The sequence below is a fragment of the Hylobates moloch genome, unplaced genomic scaffold, assembly GCF_009828535.3.
Source record: "Hylobates moloch isolate HMO894 unplaced genomic scaffold, HMol_V3 SCAFFOLD_16, whole genome shotgun sequence".
NCBI lineage: Eukaryota > Metazoa > Chordata > Mammalia > Primates > Hylobatidae > Hylobates > Hylobates moloch.
The window spans coordinates 11,202,851-11,229,506 of NW_026652291.1; the positions used below are offsets into that span (position 1 = coordinate 11,202,851).

The 26,656-nt window shown below is 44.2% G+C and overlaps 1 protein-coding gene across 1 annotated transcript; it reads left to right on the plus strand.

Moving 5' to 3' along the window:
- The first annotated feature begins 1,415 nt into the window (after window positions 1-1,415).
- SERPINA6 (serpin family A member 6) lies at window positions 1,416-20,917 on the plus strand. Its single transcript, XM_032179653.1, has 5 exons — window positions 1,416-1,485; window positions 10,139-10,770; window positions 15,172-15,442; window positions 18,945-19,092; window positions 20,562-20,917. The coding sequence occupies exons 2-5, from the start codon at window positions 10,158-10,160 to the stop codon at window positions 20,745-20,747; spliced, it is 1,218 nt and encodes a 405-aa protein (XP_032035544.1). The 5' UTR covers window positions 1,416-1,485; window positions 10,139-10,157; the 3' UTR covers window positions 20,748-20,917.
- Window positions 20,918-26,656: the final 5,739 nt, after the last annotated feature.

Genomic DNA, 26,656 nt, shown 5'->3' on the forward strand with positions numbered 1-26,656 from the left:
AAAACTAAAAGGTGGATCTTTGGAAAGATTAATTAGCTATATAGATCAATGTAACAGGACTTATCAAAGGGAGAAAAGACATAAATAAAATACATAAATAAAATAAAAGACATAAAATACAGAACAAAAAAGAAAAAAGAATTACTGATATAAAATAATAATGTAAAAATAATAATGGAGAGGCCTAATGAATAACTCTCTAGTATTTAATTTAAAAATCTAGATGAAATAGATAAATTCCTAGATATAAAGTTCAAACTTGCCTTATAGGATAGGAAACTTGAAAAGACCAATAAATAGCAACAAAACTAAGGTGTCTCCAAAACTGCAGACCCAATTGTAGGCCCTACTTTCCTCCTTTGGATGGAAGCAATGATGCTGTCAACCCAACGGAGAGCAAAGAACTCTAGTGAGGCATTCACAATGCCTCATCCTTCTCCACACTGTGATCAATCAGTCCAAAGGGGGGCAACCATGAGATAGACTTTTGGGGGGGACTGTTAGGAACATTGAGAAAAATGAGAATTTCTCTCCTTCTGATATTAACTAACCAGCTAGAACTAAATTACCTAGAGCTACAGTGGCCGCCTTTGTCCCCAATGCAAACAGAATAAAGTAGAAGAAAGCAGAGCTAGGAAGGAATCAAAAAAAAAAAAAGAGAGAGAGAGAGAGAAGGAGAGATCTGATGACTGATTTGGAACTCCGTAGATCCATGCCTGAAGTCCTTTCCACCCTTGGACCTCTCATTCATTCCTTTTTGCTTTAAAGCAGTTCAGATTTGATGTCTGTCACCTGTAATCCAAAGAAAACTGATGAAAAATAAAACGTGGGGAAAGGGGAAGCTGCTAGACTTTAGAGTTGAATGGTCTTGGATTTGAATCTCAAGGGCGTTTAACTTAACTTCCATGCAGCTCAGTTTCCTATCTAAAGAGGAGTGATAATGGTACCCACTTCACAGAGTCATTGTGAAGATTTCGTGAGATAATCCAGAGGAAGAGCTTGGCAGATATTATTCCATGTCTGTCTCTCCCACCAGACTAAGACCCCTGGAAGGCAGAACCTTGCCCAAGTCATCACCAATTGGAGCTAAACACCTATTTTTCTTTTTACAAGTATCTGTACCTTGGTGCTAATTAAGGGCACCTAAGACATCTCTGCCAACTGACACAGGGCAACCGCATTGATGCAACTCCAGCCACATTTTGGTATTAAAAAAAAACTTCATAGAATTGAACGTAGAGCAAAGTTAATTTGCAGCATTACTGTGTTTACTCAACTCTCCTGACAAAGCCTCCCATTGGTTAATGACTCGGGGGAGAGGACTACCAAGCGGTGAAGGCCACTGGCCCCTCTAACCATTAACCACCCAGGAAGCTGGCAAACAAAATTTAACAGGCAGCATCCACCGGAGGCTTACTGTACACATGCTAGGGTCCAGGACCGCAGGACCAAGCCAGCAAAAACAGCCTGAGCCCACCGCAGACTGTGAGTAACACCTGAGAACCCTCTGTCCCTCCCCCTGCCCGGCCTCCAGAGCAAAGCTATGTCTGCAGCTCGCTTGCTTGTTTGGTTTGTTGAGATGTTTTGTTTTTTTAAACGGTACATTGAACATTAGGGCAGCCAGCAGTGTTATGAGGCAATCTTGTTAGGATTTTCCAGATCCCAGAGTCTGTGAGTCATCCACAGGGGTTCTGATGTCCCCTGGGCTCCTGCCATGCAGGGGGCTGCCACAGAGGGCTGTAGCTAAGAACCATTCTCGTCCACTGCCATGATTGATGCTCCGAAGCCCAGCCAGACGGCCAACAGCCACAACAGCCACAGAGTCGCAGCCTGCGAGCTACGATGCATCTGCTCCAGTGGGCACCACTGATGAAGGATGCTGGCCGGGGGTGTGGGCCAGGGAGGGCTCAGCTGGCCCAGTGCAGAGGTATTCTTCTGAGTCACGCAGACCTGTCTCCACCACAACTCCTCACTCAGTGACCTGTGGCAGAGATAATGCACGGAGAACAGAACTGTCTGCGCTGTACCACATGTCATGAGGTTTCACTACAGAAGGTCAAGAACTGTGCCTGGCTCATAGGGCATTTGTGAAAACAGAGAACACAGTGAATATTTACTAAGTGAGTCTCTTCAGAGATGAGAAACAAAGAGGGCATACTTGACATGAAATGCATGAATAATATTGATACTCTGCATTTTTATACGGCTGGGTACTTTTTTTTTTTTTTAAGATGGAGTTTCGCTCTTGTTGCCCAATCTGGAGTGCAATGGTGCGATCTCGGCTCACTGCAACCTCTGCCTCCTGGGTTCAAGCTATTCTTCCGCCTCAGCCTTCCGAGTAGCTGGAATTACAGGCACGTGCCATCACGCCCAGCTAATTTTTTTGTATTTTGAGTAGAAATGGGTTTCGCCATGTTAGCAAGGCTAGTCTCGAACTCCTGACCTCAGGTGATCCACCCACCTCAGCTTCCCAAAGTGCTGGGATTACAGGCGTGAGCCACCGCACCCGGCCATGGCTGGTTACTCTTAAGAGCTGTTTTACTCATCATTTTGCTCTCTGTAGAGACAGGCAGAATGGCATGGCACAAGCTCTAATGTCAGACATCTAGGCTTAGAATTCCAGCTCAGGGGGAGTTACTGTGTCTTCCTGGATCTCAGTTTTCTCATCTGTAAAATGGGCCCCAGGATGACCCATTAAGTGAGGTCACATAAGCCAAGCACTGATAACAGCCACGTCTGGTATTCACAACAATATTGTGGGGTGGGTGGAGTTTTCACCCTCATCTTAGAGAATTAACACAGGAGAAGGTGAGGCATGCAATCTCCCCAGAGGTGGCAGGAAAGGGATGGGAGCCCATCCTACCATTGGCATCATACCGCACAGGGCCTGTGCCCAACAGGAGATTCCCAGATGGGTATGGCAGTGACCAAAGCTAAGCAAAGATTTCACTGCCTGTCGTGGGGCAAGGCCATAGAGAGGCACAGATGCAAGGCTTCCTGGAGGCGGTGACCTGGGACCTGAGTCTCAAAGGACAAGATGGAGTGAGCCAGGTGAGGTAGGGAGATGAGGGACCTACAGACTGGAGCCACATAGGCAGGACTGAGGCAGGTCCATCTTTGTTCCCTGCTCCCAGCCCAGAGCTGGGCTCAGCAAACATGGAAAAATCGAAATGACCTGCCCTGGGGAACTGCAGTGACCTGTCTTGCTGTAACCTGCCCTGTAGTGATGTGACCTGCCCTGCCCTGCCCTGCCCCACAGTGGGATAAAAGGCTGATGTGTGCTGGAAGAATCCCTGACACCCAGTGTTGCTGTGGCTGAGACCCCAAAGGACCAGATTTGAGGCTGGAGGCAGAACTGTCACCAGGGACTGGGTCACAAAGACCCTCTGGGCTACGTTAGTGAGAATCAGCTGCATTGTGGGCAATGGGGAGCCCCTGAAAACTTCAAAGCAGAACTGATCAGCTTGAATTTTCAAGAACTTAAAAAGATGCAGCTGCAGATAGGCAAAAGGGCTGGAGGGAATTGAACAGGAGGCAAGGAGACGAGGTAGGGGCTACGGCTGAGTCCTGGGAGAGATGAGGAGGCTGTGCAGAGGCACTGGAGAAGAGACAAACACCAGAACAATGGATAAGGCTAGAGTATTATTATCAGCTCTATTTTATACTGAGGAAACTGAGGCAGAGTTTAAATAGCCTGGCCCACATCACCTAATTCATACATAGCAGTGCTAGGGCCCCAGTCCAGCTTGATCTGCCACAAAACCCAGCAAAAGGAAAGAATTTGTCCCAAGGACCCAGAAATCCAAGTCAGAAACCCGATGGAGAATTCAATAAAGCCCATCATTTGGGCACAGGGAGTGGGGAGCAGGTCACACCTGCCTCTATTATCAAAGCAGATAACTAGGGACTAGAGCAGCCAACAGGGGTTGTTTTCCACCCTGGTGAGATAAGGGAGACACGCAAGGAGAGTTGAAAGAAGACGCAGGAGAACTAAGGGTTTTTGGGGGGTGTTCCCACCTGTCTTTCTTGAGATTCTGCTTTTGGAACACACCAGGGAAGGGGCATCTAGGGAATTCCAGAGCAGAACAGTGGCTCCCACGCTCGGAGCCCACCTGTTAAAAGAAAACTTTAGACAAATTAAACGTAGCAGAGTTTACTTGAGCAAAGAAACAATTCATGAATCACACAGCACCCTAAACCAGTAAAGGTTCAGAGAGTGCCACCCAGCAACGTAGGCAGTATTTACAGGCAGAAGAAGGAAGTGACATACACACATAGGCTGATAGGTTACAGCTCTGTGTTTGCCTTGTTTGAACACGTCTGAGCAGTTCGCAGACTGTGATTGACTGAAAGTTCAGCTGCTGTGATTGGCTGAGACTTGGTTGCTTGTTACAAGAATATTCTCTCCAGTTAGGTGCAGTTTGTTTACATATTCAGCTAGGTTACAGTTTGCTACATGAGGAGGCAGCTTTAGCCCATCTTTAACACACCACAGCCTCCTGGAGCACTGGTTTAAATGAGGGTTCCCAGCCCCTCACCCAGAGTGGCTAGTTCAACAGTGAGTGGTGCAGTAAGACCTGCTTCTCCTGTGAGCATCCTGTATTTATTGTGATACAGGTAGCTCCATACAGCACAGGGCCTGAAACCACCAACCTTGCAGGCAGACAGTGTCCACTTACTGATTCCGACATTGGGTGGATTTTTTTTAATTGCTCTTATGGAACTCTTTTTAAATCATTTATATTTAATTTTTTCCTTAAATTTGTATTGTGGGAAAATATAATACCTAACATTTTAACTACAAGCGTACAGTTCACAAAGTACATTCACATTGTTGTGCCACCATCACCACCTTCCATGCCCGGAACATTTTCATCATCCCAAACTGAAACTCTATACCCACGCACCAGTAACTCCCCAATCTCCCATTGCCCCAGCCGCTGGTGACCACAATTTTACTTCTGTCCCTATGTATTTGGCTGCTCTAGGTGTAGAATTAGACTCTATTTGTCCTTTTGTGTCTGGCTCACTTCACGTAATATAATGTGTTCCAGGTTCGTCCACGTTGTAGGAAATGTCAGAATTTCACTCCTTTCTAAAGTTGAATAGTATTCCATTGTATGTTCATACCATACTTGGTTTATTCATTAATCCATTGATAGAAATTTGGGTTGTTTTCATCTTTTGGCTATGGTGAATAATGCTACTGTGACTTTGGTCTACAATTATCTATTCAAGTTCCTTGGCTAGCTGTTTGCAGTTCTTTGGTGTATATACTTGAAGCAAAATTGTTGGGTCAAATGATGATTCTGTTTAATTTTTAAGGAACTGCCATATTGATTTCCTCACATTGTAGCACTTTATATTCTTACCAGCAATGCATAAGAGTTCCAATTTCCCCACATGCAATGCTAACATTTAAATTAAAAAAAATTTGTTGTTTTTTTTTTAAATGAAGTCTTACTATGTTGCCTAGGCTGGTCTCAAACTCCTGGCCTCAAGCATTCCTCCCACCTCAGCTTTCAGAGTAGCTAGGATTACAGGCCCGGGTCATCATGCCTGGTGTGCCAACTTACTGTTTTCTGTTTTGTTTGTCTGTTTATAGTAGCCATCCCTATGGATATGAAATGGTATCTCATTGTGGTTTTGATATTCCTAATGATTAGTGATGCTGAGCATCTTTTCATGTGCTTATTGGCCATTTGTACGTTGTCTCTGAAAAGATGTCCACTCAAGTCCTTTGCCCATTTCTAACTGGGTTTATTTGTTTTGTTGTTGTTGTTCTTGGGTTTTAGGAGTTCTTTATATATCCTGGATATCAATTCCTTATCAGATATGAAATTTGCAGATGTTTTCCCATTCTGAGAGTTGCATTTTTATTTTATTGGTAATATCCTTTGATGAACAAAGTTTTCAATTTTGATGAAGTCCAATTTGTCTATTTTTTATTTTGTTGCCCATGGCTTTGGTGTGATAGTCAAGAAATCATTGCCAAAGCCAGTATCATGAAGTTTTTCCCCCATGTTTTCTTCTAAGATTTTTATAATTTTAACTCATCTTTAGGTCACTGATCTATTTTGAATTAATTTTTGTATGTGGTGTTAGATAAAGGTCCAATTTCATTCTTTTGCATGTAAATATCCAATTTTTCAGCACCACTTGTTGAAAAGGCTGTCTTTTCCCTATGAATGGTCTGGCACCCTTGTCAAAATCATTTTACTATATATGCAAGGCTTATTTCTGGGTTCTGTATTCTATTCCATTGGTCTATATGTATGTCTTTATGCCAGTACCACACTGTTTTGATTATTATAGTTTTGTAGTAAATTTTGAAATCAGAAAGTGCAAGACTTTCAACTTTGTTCTTTTTCAGTATTGTTTTGGCTATCTGGGTCCCTGGAGATTTTTATATAAATTTTAGGATAAATTTTTCTATTTCTGTGAAATACAGAACTGGAATTTTGATAGGAATTGCATTGAATCTATAGACTGCTTTGGATAGTATTATCATCTTAGCAATTTCTTCCAATCTATGAATGCAGGATGTCTTTCCATTTATTTATGTCCTCTTTAATTGCCTTCAACACTGTTTTGTACTTTTCAGTGTATGTCTCTTACCTCCCTGATTAATCCCTATTTTATTCTTTTTCATACTATTGTAAATAGAATTTTTTTTAAATTTCCTTTTCAAATTGTTTTCTTTGTTAGTGGTGGGAAATGCAATTGATTTTAGTGTTTTGATTTTATATCTTGCAACTTTGCTACATGTGTTTATTAGTTGTATAGAATTTTTAGGGTTTTGTACATATAAGATCATGTCATCCGTGAACACAGATAATTTTACTTCTTCCTTTCAAATATGGATACCTTTTTTTCCTTGCCCAATTGCTCTGGCTAGAACTTCCAGTGCTATATTAGGTAAAAGTAGTGAGAGCAAGCATCCTTGTTTTGTTCCTGATCTTTGGGGAAAAGCTTTCAGTCTTTCACTATTGAGTATAAAAGGTTTTATAAATATGTAGTCTTGATTATGTTGAGGTGGTTTTCTTCTATTACTAATTTTGTTGTAGGACTTTCTACTTAGTCCAGCTAAAAACGGGGTCCTTGTCACATGGCCATGAAAGATTAGGCTCCCAGACACTTTGAAGTGTGAATAAAATGGAATTTATTGGGCGAAAAGGAAAACAACTCAGCAAAGCAAGAGAGAGTCCTGTTAACAGGCCCTCATCCCACTGATTGAATCCCCAGATTACCACATCAGATCAGGAGAGAGAGGCCCAGCTCCTCCCCGCTGCAAAGGGCACAAACTTCCCACAGCTCCACCCCATTCTCCCAGTGCGCAGGCCAATTGAATGTTCTCCAGGTACCTCTTTACACGTGACTGTCTCAATCTGTTGTGTGTTTTTATCATGCGAGGGTGTGTTGAATTATGTCAAATACTTTTTTCTGCACCAGTTAAGATGATCATGTGATTTTTTCTTTTATTTTGTTAATACGATGTATTACACTGATCAATATTTGTATGTTGAAACATCCTTGCATTACAGAGATAAATCCAAATTGGGTATGGCATATAATCCTATTAATAGGCTCTCAAAATTAATTTAATCCATTATATTAGTCAGGGTTCTCCAGAGAAACAGAATCTATAGGATATATAGAAATATACATATAAGAAGAGGCATTATGGGAATTGCCTTATGTAATTACAGAAGCTGAGAAGTCCCATAATCTGCCATCTGCAAGCTGGAGACCCAGGAAAGCCAGCCATGTAATTCAGTCTGAGTCTGAAGGCCTGACAACCGGAGGAGCCAATGGTGCAGCTCCACAATAGGAAAAGGGCCTAATAAGGCTGCTGGTTTAAGTCCCAGAGTTTAAAGGTCCAAGAACCAGGAGGCCCAGTGTTCAGGGCCGGCAAACACAGACGTCCAGCTCAGGGACAGAAGAGAGAATTTGCCCTTCCCCTGCCTCTTTGTTCCATCCAGCCTTTAATGGATTAAAAATGCCCACCCATATTCGTAAAGGTGGCTGTCTTTACTCAATCTACTGATTCATAAGCCAATTTCTTCCAGAAATACTGCTGCAGGCCTCTTTTATGTAGGCACTAACTCCTTTTATGAGGGTGGAGCCCCCATGAATAGGTTTCCACATATGAATTTGTGTGGACACAAACATTCAGAACTTAGCAGCTGGTAAAACATTATTTTTGAGTGTGTCTGGGAAAAAATAAATTGAGCAAAAACGGACAGAATTGAAGGGTGAAATCGTTCCACAGCAATTTAGACACTTCAATATCTCATTCTCAATAATGGATAGAACAACCAGACATAAAATAAGTAAGGAAATAGGGAACTTGAATATCACAGTAAAAACTAGATGTATCAGACATATACAGAACACCCTACAACAACAGAATACACATTCTTCTCAAGTGCAAACGGGACATTCTCCAAGATAGACCCTATGTTAGGCCACAGATCAAGAGTCAATAGATTTAAAAAGACAGATATCATACTAAGTATCTTCAATCACAATGAGATGAAGTTAGAAATAATAACATAAGGAAAACTGGAAATTTTACAAATTGTGGAAAAAACAACACACTCTTTATCAACCAGAGGATCAAAAAAGATACCACCGGGGAATTAGAAAACACTTAAAGACAAATGAAAATGGAAACACAACATACCAAAAATTACGGAATGAGTGAAAGCAGTGTGATGGTAGAAATGTAAAGCTGTAAACACATTAAAAACAAGAAGATCTCAAATAAACAATGGCATATATTCAAATTCACCTGTTAACTTTAGGATGTTAATGTAATCCCCATAATAACCACAAAGGGATGAGAATAGAATTATTAAAGTGTTTCAACACAAAAAAGCATTTCAGTACAAAAACTAAATACAAAAAAGGACAGTAATATAGGAAATGAAGAACCAAAAATGTTATATCTTCTTGCTGTACTGAAAACTTTATTAATATGTCATTGCCTTCTTTGTCTTTTGGAACTTTTTTAATTCAAAATCTATTTTGTCTAATATTAGTGTAGCCACCCCTGCCCTCTTTTGATTATTATTTGCATGGGGTAACTTTTCCATCCTTTCACTTTCAGTCAGTTTATTTGCATTTTTGGATCTAAAATGAGTCTCTTGTAGACAGCATATACTTGGATCACATTTTAGAAGGCTAATGTGTAAAAATAATTTTTAGTCTGTTTATAATTTAGGGACTAGAAAAAGAGCAAACTAAACTGAAAAATAGCAGAAGGAAGGAAATAATAAAGATTAGAGCAGAGATAAATAAAATCAAGAATAGAAAAACAATAGAGAAAATAAATTAAACCAAAATGTAGTACGTATGCTCATAATACATTTAGTCCATAATATATTTGATATAACCAGCTTTACTTCAATAGCATACAAAAGCTCTGCTTCCTTGTAGCTCTGTTCCTACCTGTTTCCAGTTACTGATGTAACAAATTATATCTATGCATCATGTGCCCAAAAACGTAACTTATAATTGCCCATGCATCTACCTTTATCATTTCTTCATGCATCTACCTTTACCAGAGGTCTTTCATTTCTTCATGCATCTACCTTTACCAGAGGTCTTTCATTTCTTCATTCAGCTTAAAGTTACTGTCCAGTGTCCTTTCATTTCAATCTGAAATAAAATGCTTCTCATTTCTTGCAGGGTAGGTATTGTGGAAAAAAGCTTACTCAGCTTTTGTTTTTCTGGGAATGCTTTAATTGCGTTTTGTTTTTCTTCCAGCATTTTGAACATATCCGTTGGGTGGGTTTTAACCTTTCTGAGCACCTATTTCTGCCTGCCTAAAATCAGGTTAATAATACTTACATTAGGAGTGTTTTGGTAATGGTTAGATGACTGAATATAGCCAGACTACCTAGATCAGTGTTGGGTACCTGTTAGGCACTGGATAAATCATAACGGGTGTTATTCATATCTCCAAATGAGGAAACTGAAGTCCAGCGCCCTCTGTGATGTGCTTCAGGTCACACAGCCAGTGTGGAGGAAGGAACTGGGGCTTGAATGGGGTCTTTTGCCTGCCTCCTCTTGCAGTACACCCCACTGACTCAGAGACTGCCACATCATCTAACAACCTTTTCTGATTTGGCAGGGCCTGGCTATACTGGACAATGCCACTCCTCCTGTACACCTGTCTTCTCTGGCTGTCCACCAGTGGCCTCTGGACCGTCCAGGCCATGGATCCTAATGCTGCTTATATGAACATGAGTAACCATCACCGGGGCCTGGCTTCAACCAATGTTGACTTTGCCTTCAGCCTGTATAAGCACCTAGTGGCCTTGAGTCCCAAGAAGAACATTTTCATCTCCCCTGTGAGCATCTCCATGGCCTTAGCTATGCTGTCCCTGGGCACCTGTGGCCACACACGGGCCCAACTTCTCCAGGGCCTGGGTTTCAACCTCACTGAGAGGTCTGAGACTGAGATCCACCAGGGTTTCCAGCACCTCCACCAACTCCTTGCAGAGTCAGACACCAGCTTAGAAATGACCATGGGCAATGCCTTGTTTCTTGATGGCAGTCTGGAGTTGCTGGAGTCATTCTCAGCAGACATCAAGCACTACTATGAGTCAGAGGTCTTGGCTATGAATTTCCAGGACTGGGCAACAGCCAGCAGACAGATCAACAGCTATGTCAAGAGTAAGACACAGGGGAAAATTGCCGACTTGTTGTCAGGGCTGGATAGCCCAGCCATCCTCGTCCTGGTCAACTATATCTTCTTCAAAGGTATTCCCACCCATCCCAGTCTGAAGGCCCATCTACTATGGCCAGGAATAACAGCCGCTAAAATCCAGGGCACACTCTTGGGCAAAGTCTTTGATTCTGTAAAGCACATACACATCTGGGAATCTCCATCTTCTCCACAATCCTGTTGGGTAGGTGGAATTATATTATTTTACAAAAGATCAAAATGACACCCAGAAGGGTTGAGCAATGTGCCTACAGTCTGGCAGGTTGGTTTGAGGCCCACACCTGTAACCATGAACAGTCTGGCTGCTTCATGCTCCACAAATGCTGACTGTCAAGCACTGGGCCAGAGACTGGAAAAATGGCCTGGAACTAGACAGAACCCCACCCACCCCCTCGGGAACTCCCAGATGCCCCCAAAGCCGTCCTGCACACACTGCTCTGACCAGGTCCTGCTTCAGTTTTTCAGTCTTCCTGTTCATAAAAACCTGGAAGCTCGGCCAGGCACGGTGGCTCACGCCTGTAATCCCAGCACTTCGGGAGGCCGAGGCGGGTGGATCACGAGGTCAGGAGATCGAGACCATCCTGGCTAACACAGTGAAACCCCGTCTCTACTAAAAATACAAAAAATTAGCCTGGTGTGGTGGCGGGCGCCTGTAGTCCCAGCTACTCGGGAGGCTGAGGCAGGAAAATGGCGTGAACCCAGGAGGCGGAGCTTGCAGTGAGCCGAGATAGCGCCACTGCGCTCCTGCCTGGGCGAAAGAGCAAGATTCCATCTCAAAAAAAAAAAAAAAAAAAAACCTGGAAGCTCTAGGAGAATGTACTTCCAGGCCTTTTCCAGCTTCTAAAAGCCACGTGGCTTGTGGGCCTCTCTTATTTTCAAAGCCAGTAATTGCATCATTCCCACCTCTGCTTCCATCATCGCATCTCTCTGATTCTGACTTTCCTGCCTTCCTCTTTGACTTACAAGAACCCTCAGGATTACACTGGATAATGGCCCACCTGGGTGATCCAGAATAGCCTGCCCATCTCAAGGCCAGCCGATTAGCAATTGTGATTCCCTCTACAACTTTAACTCCCCCTGGACATGAAAGCTAACATATTCTCAAGTTCTGGGGATTAGAATGTGGACACTTTGGAGGGCTATTATTCTGCCTGCCACAAAGCCCAGGCCTCTTCTGTCTCATGAGCCCTCTTGCAACTTATCTGACTGCCTAAAACATCTTCCCTCACTTCAAATCTTAGCTCAAAAGTCACCTCCTCTGTGAAGCCTCCCCAGATTCACCCAGGAAAGCCTTTGCCCTCATATGCATGCTCAACAGTTTGTCCATGCCTCGTTTGGGCAATTATCTTGCCATACGTGCTGTTTAGCACCCAAGTGGTTGAGTTTCAGTTAAGCAATCATATTCAAAGGAATGCATGTAAAACAGGCAAAAAAAGCAAACTAAGCCAGTATCACTACTGAACAGGTGTCTCACGACAAGATCATCAGATCAGTGGAGGTGTAATCCACAGCCAGGACTCCTCATGCCCCCTTCGCCTCCTCCCCAGCTCTCTCTCAGGGCCTCCCATCAGACTGCGCCCACCTCCCCTCCCGTCCCACACCTCCTTACTGCCTGGACTGCCTTAGCATCTCTACAAGTCCTTCTTCTCTACCTGCCTCTGGGTCTTTCCTGCTCTGCAGCACAAGGCTGGGAACTCCCAGGAGAGGCTGCCCTCCTCGCAGGATGGCGAGGCTGAGAGGCTGACCAGGCAAAGGCAGCCTTCCTAACACCTGACCATGGGAGGGCCAGGGAGGCTGGGAACATTTGCCCAGAAACTATTCTGTGTGTTCCCACAAATTCCATAGACCATCTCCCCCACAAGACTGTGCACTCTTGTGCAGGGTATCTTTGTCTCTTTGGGAGATTCCAGTGCCCTTGTGTAATGCTTGGTGCATGGAAGGAGCTCAGCAGTGGTTGCACAGAGGTTCAGGCAACACAACCTGGGGAAAAGGCACAGTAAACCCAGGTGCAGGGAGGGCCCTCCTGAGCCAGAGAGAGGCCTGAGCATGTGTGGTGGAATGGCTGCTGGTGGAATGGCTGCTGGTAGAACAGGTGCTGGTGGAATGGGTGCTGGTGGAACGGCTGCTGGTGGAACGGGTGCTGGCCTGGTGTCATTCTGTACGAGGTTTCACAGTGTCCACAGGACCACAGTGGGGCTAAGTGGATAGGAGATCACAGCTTTAGGTTACAAAATCAGAGAAACTTTGAACACTTGAATGCAGGACCAGACATTGATGGAGGTGAAATGCCTCATTGTATACAGATTTTCTATAGTACAACAAAACGAATCTGCAAGTGTTTGGTTAAAACCTCTGGGAAAATACTCTGAAATATTTCTAGCAGGCCAGGATAATAAACAGAAATCAAGATTAGTGTAGCTATTATCACTAAATGTAGAATATGTAAAATGGCCCTGATGTGTTATTTATTTACTTATTTATTTTTATTTTTTTTGAGACGGAGTCTTGCTCGGTCGCCCAGGCTGCAGTGCAATGGCACAATCTTGGCTCACTGCAAGCTCCGCCTCCCAGGTTCATGCCATTCTCCTGCCTCAGCCTCCTGAGTAGCTGGGACTACAGGCGCCCACCACTAAGCCCGGCTAATTTTTTTTGTGTGTGTATTTTTAGTAGAGACAGGGTTTCACCACGTTAGCCAGGATGGTCTCAATCTCCTGACCTCGTGATCCACCCGCCTCAGCCTCCCAAAGTGCTGGGATTACAGGTGTGAGCCACCGCGCCTGGCACCTGATGTGTTATTTATTTATTGGACTTTCTTGACAGTTTTTTTAAACAACATTAAAAATATTGTTAAAAGATTATCCAGAGGAGCCATCCTTGCTCTCTCGGATCATCCGCAATATATTCTTTCTTTACCACCAATTCTCCTAGGACTTTTTGAGAATAGATCCCTTAAAGTAGAGGCTGAACCCCATTTTGTATTTTGTTTTGTGTCAAACTATATACATTATGCTTACTTCTAGAAAAGAAATACTCCATAAAAAGCAAGCAGCAAAATGTTAAGGATAAAAAAAACCTAACAATGAAAAATATTTTACCCACTTTTTTTTTTTGCTGTAAGTTAGCCACAAAATACAACTGCCCTCTAGTTCTGAGGATTTTAGACTTCCTTAGGAGGATGATTTGAGAACCCTCAAATGATCTCATTTGCCATGAGACAGATGGACGGTGAGTTTACTACCATTGATCGGTGTCTGCAGACATCAAAGTTAGTGAGGTCATTCAGAATGGACCAGCATAGCTCTGGTGTCTCTAAACTCTACAGCTACGGCTGATTTCTCTACATCCATCAGTCTCTCCCTGTTGTCTCCATCAGTAGCTATTACAAGAGGTTTGTGGCTGGCTCAGAACCAAGAATTTTGGCTGAGCAATCCATAGATCCCACAGACAGTAGGATGGAGAAGGGGCTACCTGGAGTGATGTTCTGGCCACCTTTAGGGATCCTTGGCTGGGAAATGGTGGCCTGGCAAGGGCTTCAGAGCTTGTGGTCAATGGCAGCCAGGACACCTGGGACCTGCTGGACTCAAGGGCCTCAGTCATCAGTTTAAGACGGGGGAGACGTCACCTAGAGCAGAGAGACCCTGTGACACTCAGCCCAAGTAAGTTTCCTGCAGGTGGACTCAGTTGTCTGGAATAAGTTCAGAAGGACAGAAGAGGTCCCGCTGGTGGCGGACAATCGGGCAGGCTTTGGCTCAGTCTGAGGAGCAATTTCCTTCCCATCAGAGCTGACCAGTACTGCCAAGTCCCATCTGTGAAGGTAGTGAGCTCTCCATCTCAAGGCAAAAAAACAAGCTGGATGGTGGCACCCTGGAACATGGTAGATGGGATTGAGGGCCTGCTGGGGGTGGGAGTCTGTGACCCTGAAGGAGTCTTCTCACCCTGACTCTTCATTAGGACAACATGGCCTAGAAGGAAGGACCATTCAGCAGGGTGAGGAGCCTCAGCTGGGCCGGCCAGGCTGGCAGGGGTGGAGATGGCCCCCTCGCTTCCCACCAGGGACTCTGAGTTTGAGACTTGAGGTCTAGCACCACTTCCAGAGCCCTCAGAACTGGGACCCACTCTAGGCATGGGGAGCCGAGGCACAGTCTGACCTACCCCCAAATCAAAGGACCAGCGCCCTCTTGGTCTCTCCCTACTTCCTTGTTTAGAAGCCAATCTCGGAAACAGAGCTCATCCTCAACCCATTCCAAGAAGCAGAGGATGAAACAGACTTTAAATTTCTGGGAATTTTTATATCTTACCTAAAAACCCTTGAGGCTTGAATGGGGACATTCCAAGCATGCAGAAGGCCACTATGTCACTTGGATAGTAGGCCCGTGAGGTCACCTGGAACTGTGTTTTCCTGTCTGCCCTACAGACCTGTCTCCTCCTCTTCCTAGGCACATGGACACAGCCCTTTGACCTGGCAAGCACCAGGGAGGAGAACTTCTATGTGGACGAGACGACTGTGGTGAAGGTGCCCATGATGTTGCAGTCGAGCACCATCAGTTACCTTCATGACTCGGAGCTCCCCTGCCAGCTGGTGCAGCTGAACTACGTGGGCAATGGGACTGTCTTCTTCATCCTTCCAGACAAGGGGAAGATGAACACAGTCATCGCTGCGCTGAGCCGGGACACGATTAACAGGTGGTCCGCAGGCCTGACCAGCAGGTAAGCCCTCCAGCCATCGTGTTGATTTCTGCAATGCACGTGTCCCCAGAAAGTGGGGCAGGTGGAAAGGGAGTATGCTGGGGCATCCTTCCTTCCCTGGACTCACCCTCCAGGGCTCATTGTTTTCCTGTCTGCTGGGCCCCCAAAGGCTGTAAGGTTCCCTAATCTAGAGCTCACACTTATTTATTGATCTGTCCGTCAACACTGAAATACTTTGGGGCATTTCACAGAGTGAGGTTCCCTTTCCCTGTGAGGTTCATACATACCCTCTGCATTGTCATATTTTTGCAGCATTTTCTTAAAGTAAGTCCACCAACCACCCAGCTACACACTTATCCATTTTGTGATCTTGCTTACCTGAAACCACGCCCTGCTAAAGATTCTTGGGAAACCCCATAGAAATATAATGAAAATGACCTCTGTATACATCACGGAGCCAATGCAAAATCTATGAATGGTTCTTAAGTCACTCAGGGCATCTAACTCTTCAATCAATCAATCATCAGTAAACAACTAAGAAAGCAAGGCTAAAGTAGGTAATAAGCGAGTAAGCAGAAAGCAAGCAAGGGCTACATATCCTGAAGAGGCAGCAGCCAGGAGGAGAAGCAGCCAATAGATTCCCTCTATCTCTGAGCTCAGGCCCAAGCAAGGGGCTGGTGCAGGGTTGACACAGGCAAGGTCAGCTGAGGATGTGAGTCAGCAATGAATGAATGAATGCGTGAATGAATGGATGGGTGAGTGAATGGACGGAAGAATGAATGAGTGAGTGAATTAATGGATGAATAAGTGAGTGAGTGCATAGAACGGTGAGTGAGTGAAAGGGATGGGTGAGTGAGTGAATGGAGAATGAGTAAATTAATGGATGAATGAATAAGTAAATTGATGAATGAGTGGATGGGTGGGTGGATCGTCGGATGGATGGATGGATGGACAAACAAATGAGGTTTTCCTCCCAAGCACCCCTGAGCTAGAGAGCAATTGAAATTATTGTCATGCGAGTGCCCAGCCCTGCTCCTCACCTTAAAGGAGGAAGGAGGTGTTCTTAGAACATGGTACTCACTCTCAGGGAGATTCAAGTTCCGTCTGTGCAGAAGAGTCAGAAAATGCCAACCAGCATGAAACCTGGTGGCAGGTGGGCTGATGCAGATTCAAAAGCAGAGGGGATGCTGAGGAGGGAGTGGGCATGTAGATCTGGAGTAGCTCAGGAAGGCTGGTGGATCAGGCAGCATTTCATTCACTCACTCACTCACTCATTCATTCATTCAATGTGCATTTCATTCACTCATTCATTCAATGCACATAAACGGAAGCACCTGCTATGTACCATGCCCTAGCTAAGCACAGGGGACTGAGTGGTGAATAGGAAAAAATAGAGCCCTTAAAGACATGCACTCTAGAGCAGAAAACAGATTCTGGTGGAATTAATAGTGATACGACAATGTGAGTTCTGAGAGACAGAGAGAAATATGTAACATGCCACTGGCTGGGAGGTGGGAATGCCTGACTCTGCCCGGGGAATGGGGAAGGGCTGCAGAGCAGGTTGTTTTCCCTTGAAACTGCTTTGAGTGTGAATGGAAATTCAGCCAGTGGGAAGTGGCCTCCAGACACGACATGAAGTCAGGGGACCATGCCCAGAGTGCCAACAATGCAGGGCCAGCAGTAATGAAGAAGACAAATTTGGCTTGGACAAATTTTGTGGTCTAAAAATTTTGCAGTAGATAATCTAGGAGGAAGCTCCTCTACTGTATTAATATGTAGGTTTTGTGGCTTATGGTTCCAGATTGTTTTCATTTTGAATGATACCTTCAGAGAGCTATTTGATGCTGGGTGCTTCTAGAGAAGTTCATCCAGTTCTGTGAATGCACATGAAGTGTCTGGGAATTTGATTTCTCTCCTGTAGGGAAGTCATGTGGTCAGCCCTGTGTTTCTGAGCAATCCCCTATAGCTATGTGGAAGACACAGTTCTTAAACCATCCATAACTACGCTTGAGTGTGTGTGTGTGTGTACACATGTATATGCGTGGGTGTGAACCTGCGTCTGGGCGATGCTAGGGATCCATTTGCCATCTCTTCCTCCTTTCTACCCACCAAAGAAAACCTGTAATTTAGGTGTAATACCACAAGGGGGTGATAACGCACCATCATGCAAACAGTGCATTCCAGATCATACTCCACTGAAAATGATGGGAAGGACTATCTTTCTTTACATCAAAAATAATCTTTTCATGAAAATACTTCAATGTGAGCAACATTAATCAATAATACATACCTTAAAGCCCCATCACCTTGCTCTCAGAGAGCTGTCAACAACGCAGCAGGCAGCAGATGGCAAAACTAGTCCTAGCCTTTTCAGTTCTGTTGCCTCCCAGTTGTGTGACTTTGGGGGAATTCCTCAGCCTCTCTTAAGTGTTGGTCTCTCAACCTGGAAATTAAAGATGTTGATTCTGACTTCATAGGTGTGTATGTGTGTGTGTGCACACGCATGTGTGTGAGACAGAGACAGAGAGGAGAAAAAAAGTAAAGAACATAGACCAGGTGTTTGGGATAAGTTGGTTTCCCTTCCTTTCTTTCTGTTACTATTTCCGCACCTGGAGAAGGTACACACCCACTCGCTTCTGGTTCTTCTTCCTCTCCTTTAGAAAAGGACGGCTTCCACTTCACACGGGATGGCTGCCAGTCTCCGGGCCTCACTCAGGGCTGCTTTTGCTCAGTCAGGAGAGGGTCTCGTGCCTTCCCTCCCATCTGCCCAGAGAGCCGGTGCGAGTTCACTGACACCCCTCAGTTTCAGTGTTTTAGACATCTGCTCTCCCTCTGGGGAGAAGGCACAAGAAGAACTTAAAAATAACACTAAGGCCTTGATATGTTAAAAAAGCGTAGATGCCCATGCTGCCTCTAGTGTGACCCCACTTACCTTTCTAGAAACCCCACCTGCTTCATCTGGTAGAAACTGCCAGCTGAATCAGATTCTTGCGGAATCACAGAGCTTTAGCACCCACCTGCCCTGGGAGAGCCTGTGTTCAACCACCTTTGTGTGCAGGTGAGGACATTAGCACAGAGAGGGGCTGGACTGGGCTAAGGCCACACAGCATTAGTGGCACAGCTGGAGCCAGGGACCACTGCTCCCAGCTGGGTGCTCCCTCCAGTCCTCTGCTTCTAGCAGGGGTTCTCCTGGGACTAAAAAGGCTTCTTTATGGACTATTGTCTTAAATGCTCCATGGTGCAGCTGCATCCCAGGTGGAATCAGCTCGAAGGAATTGCAGAGAAGAAAAGAATGTGCAATTCAGAGGCCCCGTGAGAAAGCTGCCTGTGTCATGGAGGCAGAGACAGATCCTGCCTCCTGCTCTGTCCCTTCTCCTACCCACAAAGAGCAAGTCAGGCTGGAGGGCAGGACCTGGAGGGAGCGCACGAGGAAATAAGAGTCTGGCCAGGAGAAGAGGTGCTGCTCTCCCCTCTGCCAGGCCCAGCCCTGGAATGTCTAACTCTGTCTGCTTACCCCGAGCAGCCAGGTGGACCTGTACATTCCAAAGATCACCATCTCTGGAGTCTATGACCTCGGAGATGTGCTGGAGGAAATGGGCATTGCAGATTTGTTCACCAACCAGGCAAATTTTTCACTCATCACCCAGGACGCCCAGCTGAAGTCATCAAAGGTAAATGTCGTGGGAACTCACCTTTTCTTCCCCCTCCAAAATTCACAATATAAATATAATACTAGGAAGTGGCACTGAGTTCATTCATGAATGAGCCTCTAGGTCCCTGGCTGAGAACCCCAGGTTGAGTCCAAGCCCCTTGTCTCACCATGAGGTAAATGGAGGCTCAGCAAGAAAACATGACATCCCCAAGATCACACAGGAAGCTATCGACACAGGAGGGCCACAGCCCAGGCACCTACCCATCCCACCAGATCACACAGAGGGGGAACTGTGAAAACCAAGTTGTCATGGCAGAACTGTGAGTGGCCCCTGGCAAAAAGAAACAGGAAAAGTGGTAAATGTCTAATTGGGATCACATTGAGCCTTCTACCCAGTTACATCCATTCAATTACATAAATCCTTCAGCTTTATGTTCTGTTATTCATGCATTCAGAAAATTTTTACTGAACACCTACTATGTATCCCAAACTGTGTAGGCCCTGTGTATGCCCCCATTACTCAGATCTGTGGCCCCTGACCTCAAGACACAAGGACTTTGTGGCCACCGTGGTACCTGGCACATAATATGTGCTCAGTAAAATGCATGCTATGTGAGTGGCTTGAGTCAACACAGCTGCCTTTTCAGAAGGCAGGTATTATCCCAGTTTCTCAGATGAAGAATCTCCTGCTCAGGGAGGGTATGCAGCTTCCCCACAGTCACAGAGCTAGTAAATAACAGTTTGATGTTTGATCTCAGGCCTGTTGACTCAAAACCTCATCTGCTCAAGACAAACTGCAGGGGTTCCAGTCCCAGCTCAGCTTCTTCCTAGCCATGGGTGCCACTCACAGAGCCACCAGAGCCTGAGTGTGCTTGCTGGAAAGAGTCGCTGGAAGTTCCCAACCCTTAGGGTGTTGTGAGCTCACCAATATCACCTGTTACTTATTTAGCCAGGTTATGAGTTACCAGAGTCTTTTGACACAAGCTAGGCAGACGTTTTGCTGACTTCAGAACTCCTCCTAATTTTGATCACAACAAGGACATATCAACAGTCAAAGATTTACATCTTTAGATTCTGCCTCAGCTTTTGCAAACAGAACAGGCATAGGCACTTTGCATAACTTGAACCCTAGCATTTACCCAGCAGAGTGGAAAGGGAGCAAGATCTCCCTCCACTACCCTAGGATGGTAAGAAGCACCCAACATGGACAGTGAAGCCCAGTTCAAGCCATGAGACCTCTAATCTCCATGTGATGCACCCAATCTGCCCTTTTTATAGGAAGTGTAGGTGCAGCCCGGGTTCTGGAGGTGGACAGACTTGGGCTGTGTAATCCTGGGGCTGCCACTTGGATAAGAATCCAGCAACTGACCTTCTCTGACCCTGGATTTACCTTCCTAAAACCAAGGACATGAGGGGTCCCAGCAATGAGTCAGGAAAGCGAGAATGCACAGCAGGTCTCACTACCCATCTTCGTTCTGTACCTAACAGGTGGTCCATAAAGCTGTGCTGCAACTCAGTGAGGAGGGTGTGGACACAGCTGGCTCCACTGGGGTCACCCTAAACCTGACGTCCAAGACTATCGTCTTGCGTTTCAACCAGCCCTTCATCATCATGATCTTCGACCACTTCACCTGGAGCAGCCTTTTCCTGGCCAGGGTTGTGAACCCAGCGTAAGAGACTACCCACCCAGAGCCTCAGCACTGTCTGACTTTGGGCACCAGGGATCCCACAGAAATGTTTTGGAGAGCGGGAGGTTTCCCCCAATCTCCTCCAAGTTCTTCTCCCTCCAACAAGAGTTGTGTCTACCTTTAGGCATCTTTTAATAAATGTCATTGCGACTCTGATGACCAGTGTGGTTAAAGGGAAGGGCAGGGGGCTTCTGGAGGTTACTGTGTTAAAGTGGTGTTTGCAAATCCCCAGGCCTGGCATCTTCCTCTGTGTGGGCTGCCATAACAAAGCACCATAGGCTTGTGAACAACAGAAATGCATTTGTCACAATTCTGGAGGCTGGAAGTCTGAGATCAGAAGCCAGCCTTGTTGGGTTTTGGGGAAGGTCCGTTCCTGGTTCAGGGGTGGCATCTTCTGGCTGTGTCCTCACAAGGCAGAAACAGCAGAGAAAGCTCTCTGGGGCCTCTTTTATAAGGGTCCTAATCCCATTCATGAGAGTTTTACCCATGACCTACTCACCTCCCAGAAGCTCCAACTCTAACACCATCAACTTTGGGATTTGGTTTTAACGTATCAATTTGGGGAGACACAAACATTCAGGTCGTAACACCTGGTACTGCCACAGGAGGAGAAACTCCTCTGGCCAAGAAACCCTCCCCTCTTCCCTAATAAAAGACAAACTTCAGCTGAGCTAAATCTAAAGTATAAATGAGGAATGAATGATTCGCAAGTCCAGTGCAGCCACGTGGTGGAAGAAGATTTACGGACAGAAAAAGGAAAGTGATGCACAGAAAACAGAAGTGAGGAACAGAAACAGCCGGATTGGTTATAGGTTGATGTTTGTCTTATTTGGCTACTTTTGATCAGCCAAAACTTGGTGACTGGCACAAGTGTAGGCTATGGTCTGTTCATCCCTCCACTTGTTATAGTTCATAATGTACTGAGAAACCTTTAGGCCAAGTGTAAAATATGTAAGGAGGCCACATTAGGCTAAACTTGATTTAACAGCCCTGACAACTGCAGATGAATGTGGCATCTTTAATTTGTCATGGGTCTTAGGGGTCAGGGCAGTGCAGGAAGGTATGTGGGAAAGAGACAGAATCCCAGCCAGGTCCATGAGAGCTAAGATACTGAAGGTCTTTGAAGGTTTCTAGTCTTTAAGGTTTCCTGGGAGGGGGGTTGGACATTTCTGGGCTCCCACCAGAGCAGCTGACGCTGGAAGCCTGTTGTGGGTGAACAGTGGAGTCTTACTCCAGAAAGATAGGAGGAGACTTAGATGTGTGTGATATGGTTTGGCTCTGTGTCCCCACCCAAATTTCATCTCAAATTATAATCCTCATATGCGGAGGAAGAAGCCTGTAATCCCCATCTGTCCAGGGAGGGAGGTGATTGGATCATGGGGGTAGTTTCCCCCAGGCTGTTCTCATGATAGTGAGTTCTCATGAGATCTGATGGTTTTATAATTGTTTGACATTTCCTCCTGTACACACTATCCCTCTCATCTGCTGCCAGTAAGACGTGTCTGCTTCCCCTTCTGCCATGATTGTAAGTTTCCTGAGGCCTCCCCAGCCATGTGGAACCATTAGTCAATTAAACCTCCTTTGTTTATAAATTACTCAGTCTTAGGTGGTATCTTTGTGGCAGTGTGAAAACAGAGTAACACAGAATCAGTTCCAACATTCATTGGTTTTCCTTTCTTATTGCGAAAGCAACATGCACTGAAGCAAAACCCCAGGTAGAGGCTGGGGTTGGGCCATCTTATGGCAGTTGCCCTAACGCTGAGCTAATATGATCCTACCCCCTACAGCACCAGAAACACTGTTTCTATTTGGTGAATGATTGAATTCATCTTATTCATTTTTTTTTTAGCTTTTTCTTCTTTTTTTTAATTATACTTTAAGTTCTAGGGTACATGTGCACAAGGTGCAGGTTTGTTACATATGTATACATGTGCCATGTTGATGTGCTGCACCCATCTACATTAGGTATATCTCCTAATGCTTTCCCTCCCCCCTCCCCCCACCCCACAACAGGCCCCAGTGTGTGATGTTCCCCTTCCTGTGTCCAAGTGTTCTCATTGTTCAATCCCCACCTATGAGTGGGAACATGTGGCATTTGTTTTTTTGTTCTTGTGATAGTTTGCTGAGAATGATGGTTTCCAGCTTCATCCATGTCCCTACAAAGGACATGAATTCATCCTTTTTTATGGTTGCATAGTATTCCATGGTATATATGTGCCACATTTTCTTAATCCAGTCTATCATTGATGGACATTTGGGTTGGTTCCAAGTCTCTGCTATTGTGAATAATGCCGCAATAAACATAGTGTGCATGTGCCTTTATAGCAGCATGATTTATACTCCTTTGGGTATATGCTCAGTAATGGGATGGCTGGGTCAAATGGTATTTCTAGTTCTAGATCCTTGAGGAATCGCCACACTGACTTCCACAATGGTTGAACTAGTTTACAGTCCCACCAACAGTGTAAAAGTGTTCCTATTTCTCCACATCCTCTCCAGCACCTGCTGTTTCCTGAGTTTTTAATGATTGCCATTCTAACTGGTGTGAGATGGTATCTCATTGTGGTTTTGATTTGCATTTCTCTGATGGCCAGTGATGATGAGCATTTTTTCATGTGTCTGTTGGCTGCATAAATGTCTTCTTTTGAAAAGTGTCTGTTCATATCCTTTGCCCACTTTTTGATGGGGTTGTTTGTTTTTTTCTTGTAAATTTGTTTGAGTTCTTTGTAGATTCTGGATATTAGCCCTTTGTCAGATGAGTAGATTGCAAAAATTTTCTCCCTTTGTATAGGTAGCGTGTTCACTCTGATGGTAGTTTCTTTTGCTGTGCAGAAGCTCTTTAGTTTAATTAGATCCCATTTGTCAGTTTTGGCTTTTGTTGCCATTGCTTTTGTTTTAGTTATGAAGTCCTTGCCCATGCCTATGTCCTGAATGGTATTGCCTAGGTTTTCTTCTAGGGTTTTTATGGTTTTAGGTCTAACATTTAAGTCTTTAATCCATCTTGAGTTAATTTTTGTATAAGGTGTAAGGAAGGGATCCAGTTTCAGCTTTCTACATATGGCTAGCCAGTTTTCCCAGAACCATTTATTAAATAGGGAATCCTTTCCCCATTTCTTGTTTTTGTCAGGTTTGTCAAAGATCAGATGGTTGTAGATGGGTCTTATTCATTTTTTTGGTTTTTTTTTTCTGTTTTTATTTTTTTTAGTATGCTTTTTACATCATTCATTTTTATAAGCTAACCAATACAGTTTTAAAATTTTCATTTTTAAACCAAAAGTGGCATTTCAGGCCAGGCACAGTGGCTCACACCTGTAATCCCAGCACTTTGGGAGGCCAAGGCGGGTGGATCAGTTGAGGTCAGGAGTTTGAGACCAACCTGTCCAACATGGTGAAACCCCGTCTCTACTAAAAATACAAAAAATTAGCCAGGCATGATGGCACGTGCCTGTAGCCCCAGCTACTCAGCAGGCTGAGGCATGAGAATTGCTTGAACCCAGGAGCAGAGCTTGAAATCAGCTGAGATCATGCCACTGCATTCCAGCCTGGGCACCAGAATGAGACTTCTCTAAAAAAAAAAAAAAAAAAAAAAAAAGGCATCTCAAATAAATGGGGCAAACAAACTGTGTTAAAACATTTATTTAAAATGTTTGGGGACAATCGGGTAGTCATTTGAAAAACAGTGTAAATTAGAATCACTGTCATCCTTACACCAGGATCAATTCCTGATAGATCAAAGATTTATATATAAAAATTGAAATCCTAAAATAAGAAGTATATAATGAATGTTTTCAAAATAATCTCATAATGAGAAAGACTTATCTAAGAATGCTATAAATCCAGAAATGACTAAAGAAAAGATAGATACATTCAACCACACAAACATTTTTAAAAGTATAATCAAATTTAAAAGGCAAATAACAAAGTACCAAAAATCTTGCCATTCATATCCTTAAATAGCTAATTTATTCTATAAGTCGTAAAATTCTAGTTGACCATAGGATAATGGTAGCTGCATGAATATTTCTTACACATCACCCCAACAAGCTATAAAATCAGCAATAGTGCACATAAAACTACACATGACCTAAGCCTTCACCATTACATTACCACATGAAATTGGAGCCCCAGGAAGGGGGCAGTTTAGGGGACAGGAAAATATTTTAAGAAATAATGGTTAAATTATTTTCTAAACATGATGAAAACTATAAATTCACAGTTCCAAGAAATTCAACAAGCCCAAAGCAGGAGAAAGAACACCAGCCAAGGCGCTCTTTTAATAATCAATAATTAAAAATCAATTTCAGTAATCAAATTCCTTAAAACAAAGGATAAAGAGAAAATCTTAAAAGCAGCTAGTAAAAAGGATAAATTACACACAGGGCACAAAGATAAAAATAAGGATTGATTTCTCATCAGAAATTATGCCAGCCAGCTGAAATGATACACAAAGAAAGGCATATTACCTCTGCCATATTTGTGCCCAACGTGTACAACCTAAAGTTGACATGATAAAATATCAGAAAATTCCAAATTGAAAGACATTCTACAAAATATCTAGCCAGTATCCTTCAAAAGGTCATAGGTCAAGAAAGACAAAACCTGAGAAGCTGTGCCATACTCAAGGAGAATGAAGAAATGTGACAACCCAATGCAACATGGTTTCCTGGATTGGACCCTGTACAAGAACAAAGGATATTGGTAGGACAACTGAAAAAAGCTTGAATAATGACAATATATAGAATCACTGTAATTTCCTGGTTTTGACCATTATACTATGTGATATGGTTTGGCTCTGTGTCCCCACCCAAATCTCATCTTAAATTGTACTCCCATAATTCCCACATGTTGTGGGAGGAACCTGGTGAGAGATAATTTGAATGACGGGGCAGTTTCCTCCATACTGTTCCCATGATAGTGATTAAGTCTTACGAGATCTGATGGATTTATCAGGGGTTTCCACTTTCGCATTTTCCTCATTTTCTCTTGCCACCACTATGTAAGAAGTGTCTTTCGCCTCCCGCCATGATTCTGAGGCCTCCCCAGTCATGTGGAACTGTAAGTCCAATTAAACTACTTTTTCTTCCCAGTCTCAGGTTTGTCTTTATCAGCAGCATGAAAACAGACTAATGCAGTAAATTGGTACCAGTAGGGTGGGACACTGCTTAAAAGATACCCCAAAAATGTGGAAGTGACTTTGGAACTGGGTAACAGGCAAAGGTTGGAACAGTTTGGAGGGCTCGGAAGAAAACAGGAAAATGTGGGAAAGTTTGGAACTTCCTAGAGACTTGTTGAATGGCTTTGAACAAAAGCCTGATAGCAATATGGACAATAAGATCCAGGATGAGGTGGTCTCAGATGGAGATGAAGAACTTGTTGGGAAATGGAGCAAAGGTGACTCTTGTTACCTTTGTTGTCTTGCTAGCAAAGAAATTGGTGGCACTTTTCCCCTGCCCTAGAGATTTCTGGAACTTTGAACTTGAGAGAGATGATTTAGGGTATCTGGCAGAAGAAATTTCTCAGCAGCAAAGCACTCAGGATGTGACTTTGGTGCTGTTAAAGGCATTCAGTTTTCTAAGGGAAGCAGAGCATAAAAGTTTGGAAAATTTGCAGCCTGACAATGTGATAGAAAAGAAAAACCCATTTTCTGAGGAAAAATTTAAGCTGGCTGCAGAAATTTGCATAAGTAATGAGGAGCAGAATGTTAATCCACAAGACAATGGGGAAAGTGTCTCCAGGGCATGTCAGAGGTCTTCATGGCAGCCCCTCCCATCATAGGCCCAGAGGTCTAGGAGAAAATGGTTTTGTAGGCTGGGCTCAAGGTCCCCGTACTGTGTGCAGCCTAGGGATGCGGTGCCCTGTGTCCTAGCCATCCCAGCCATGGCTGAAAGAAGCCAA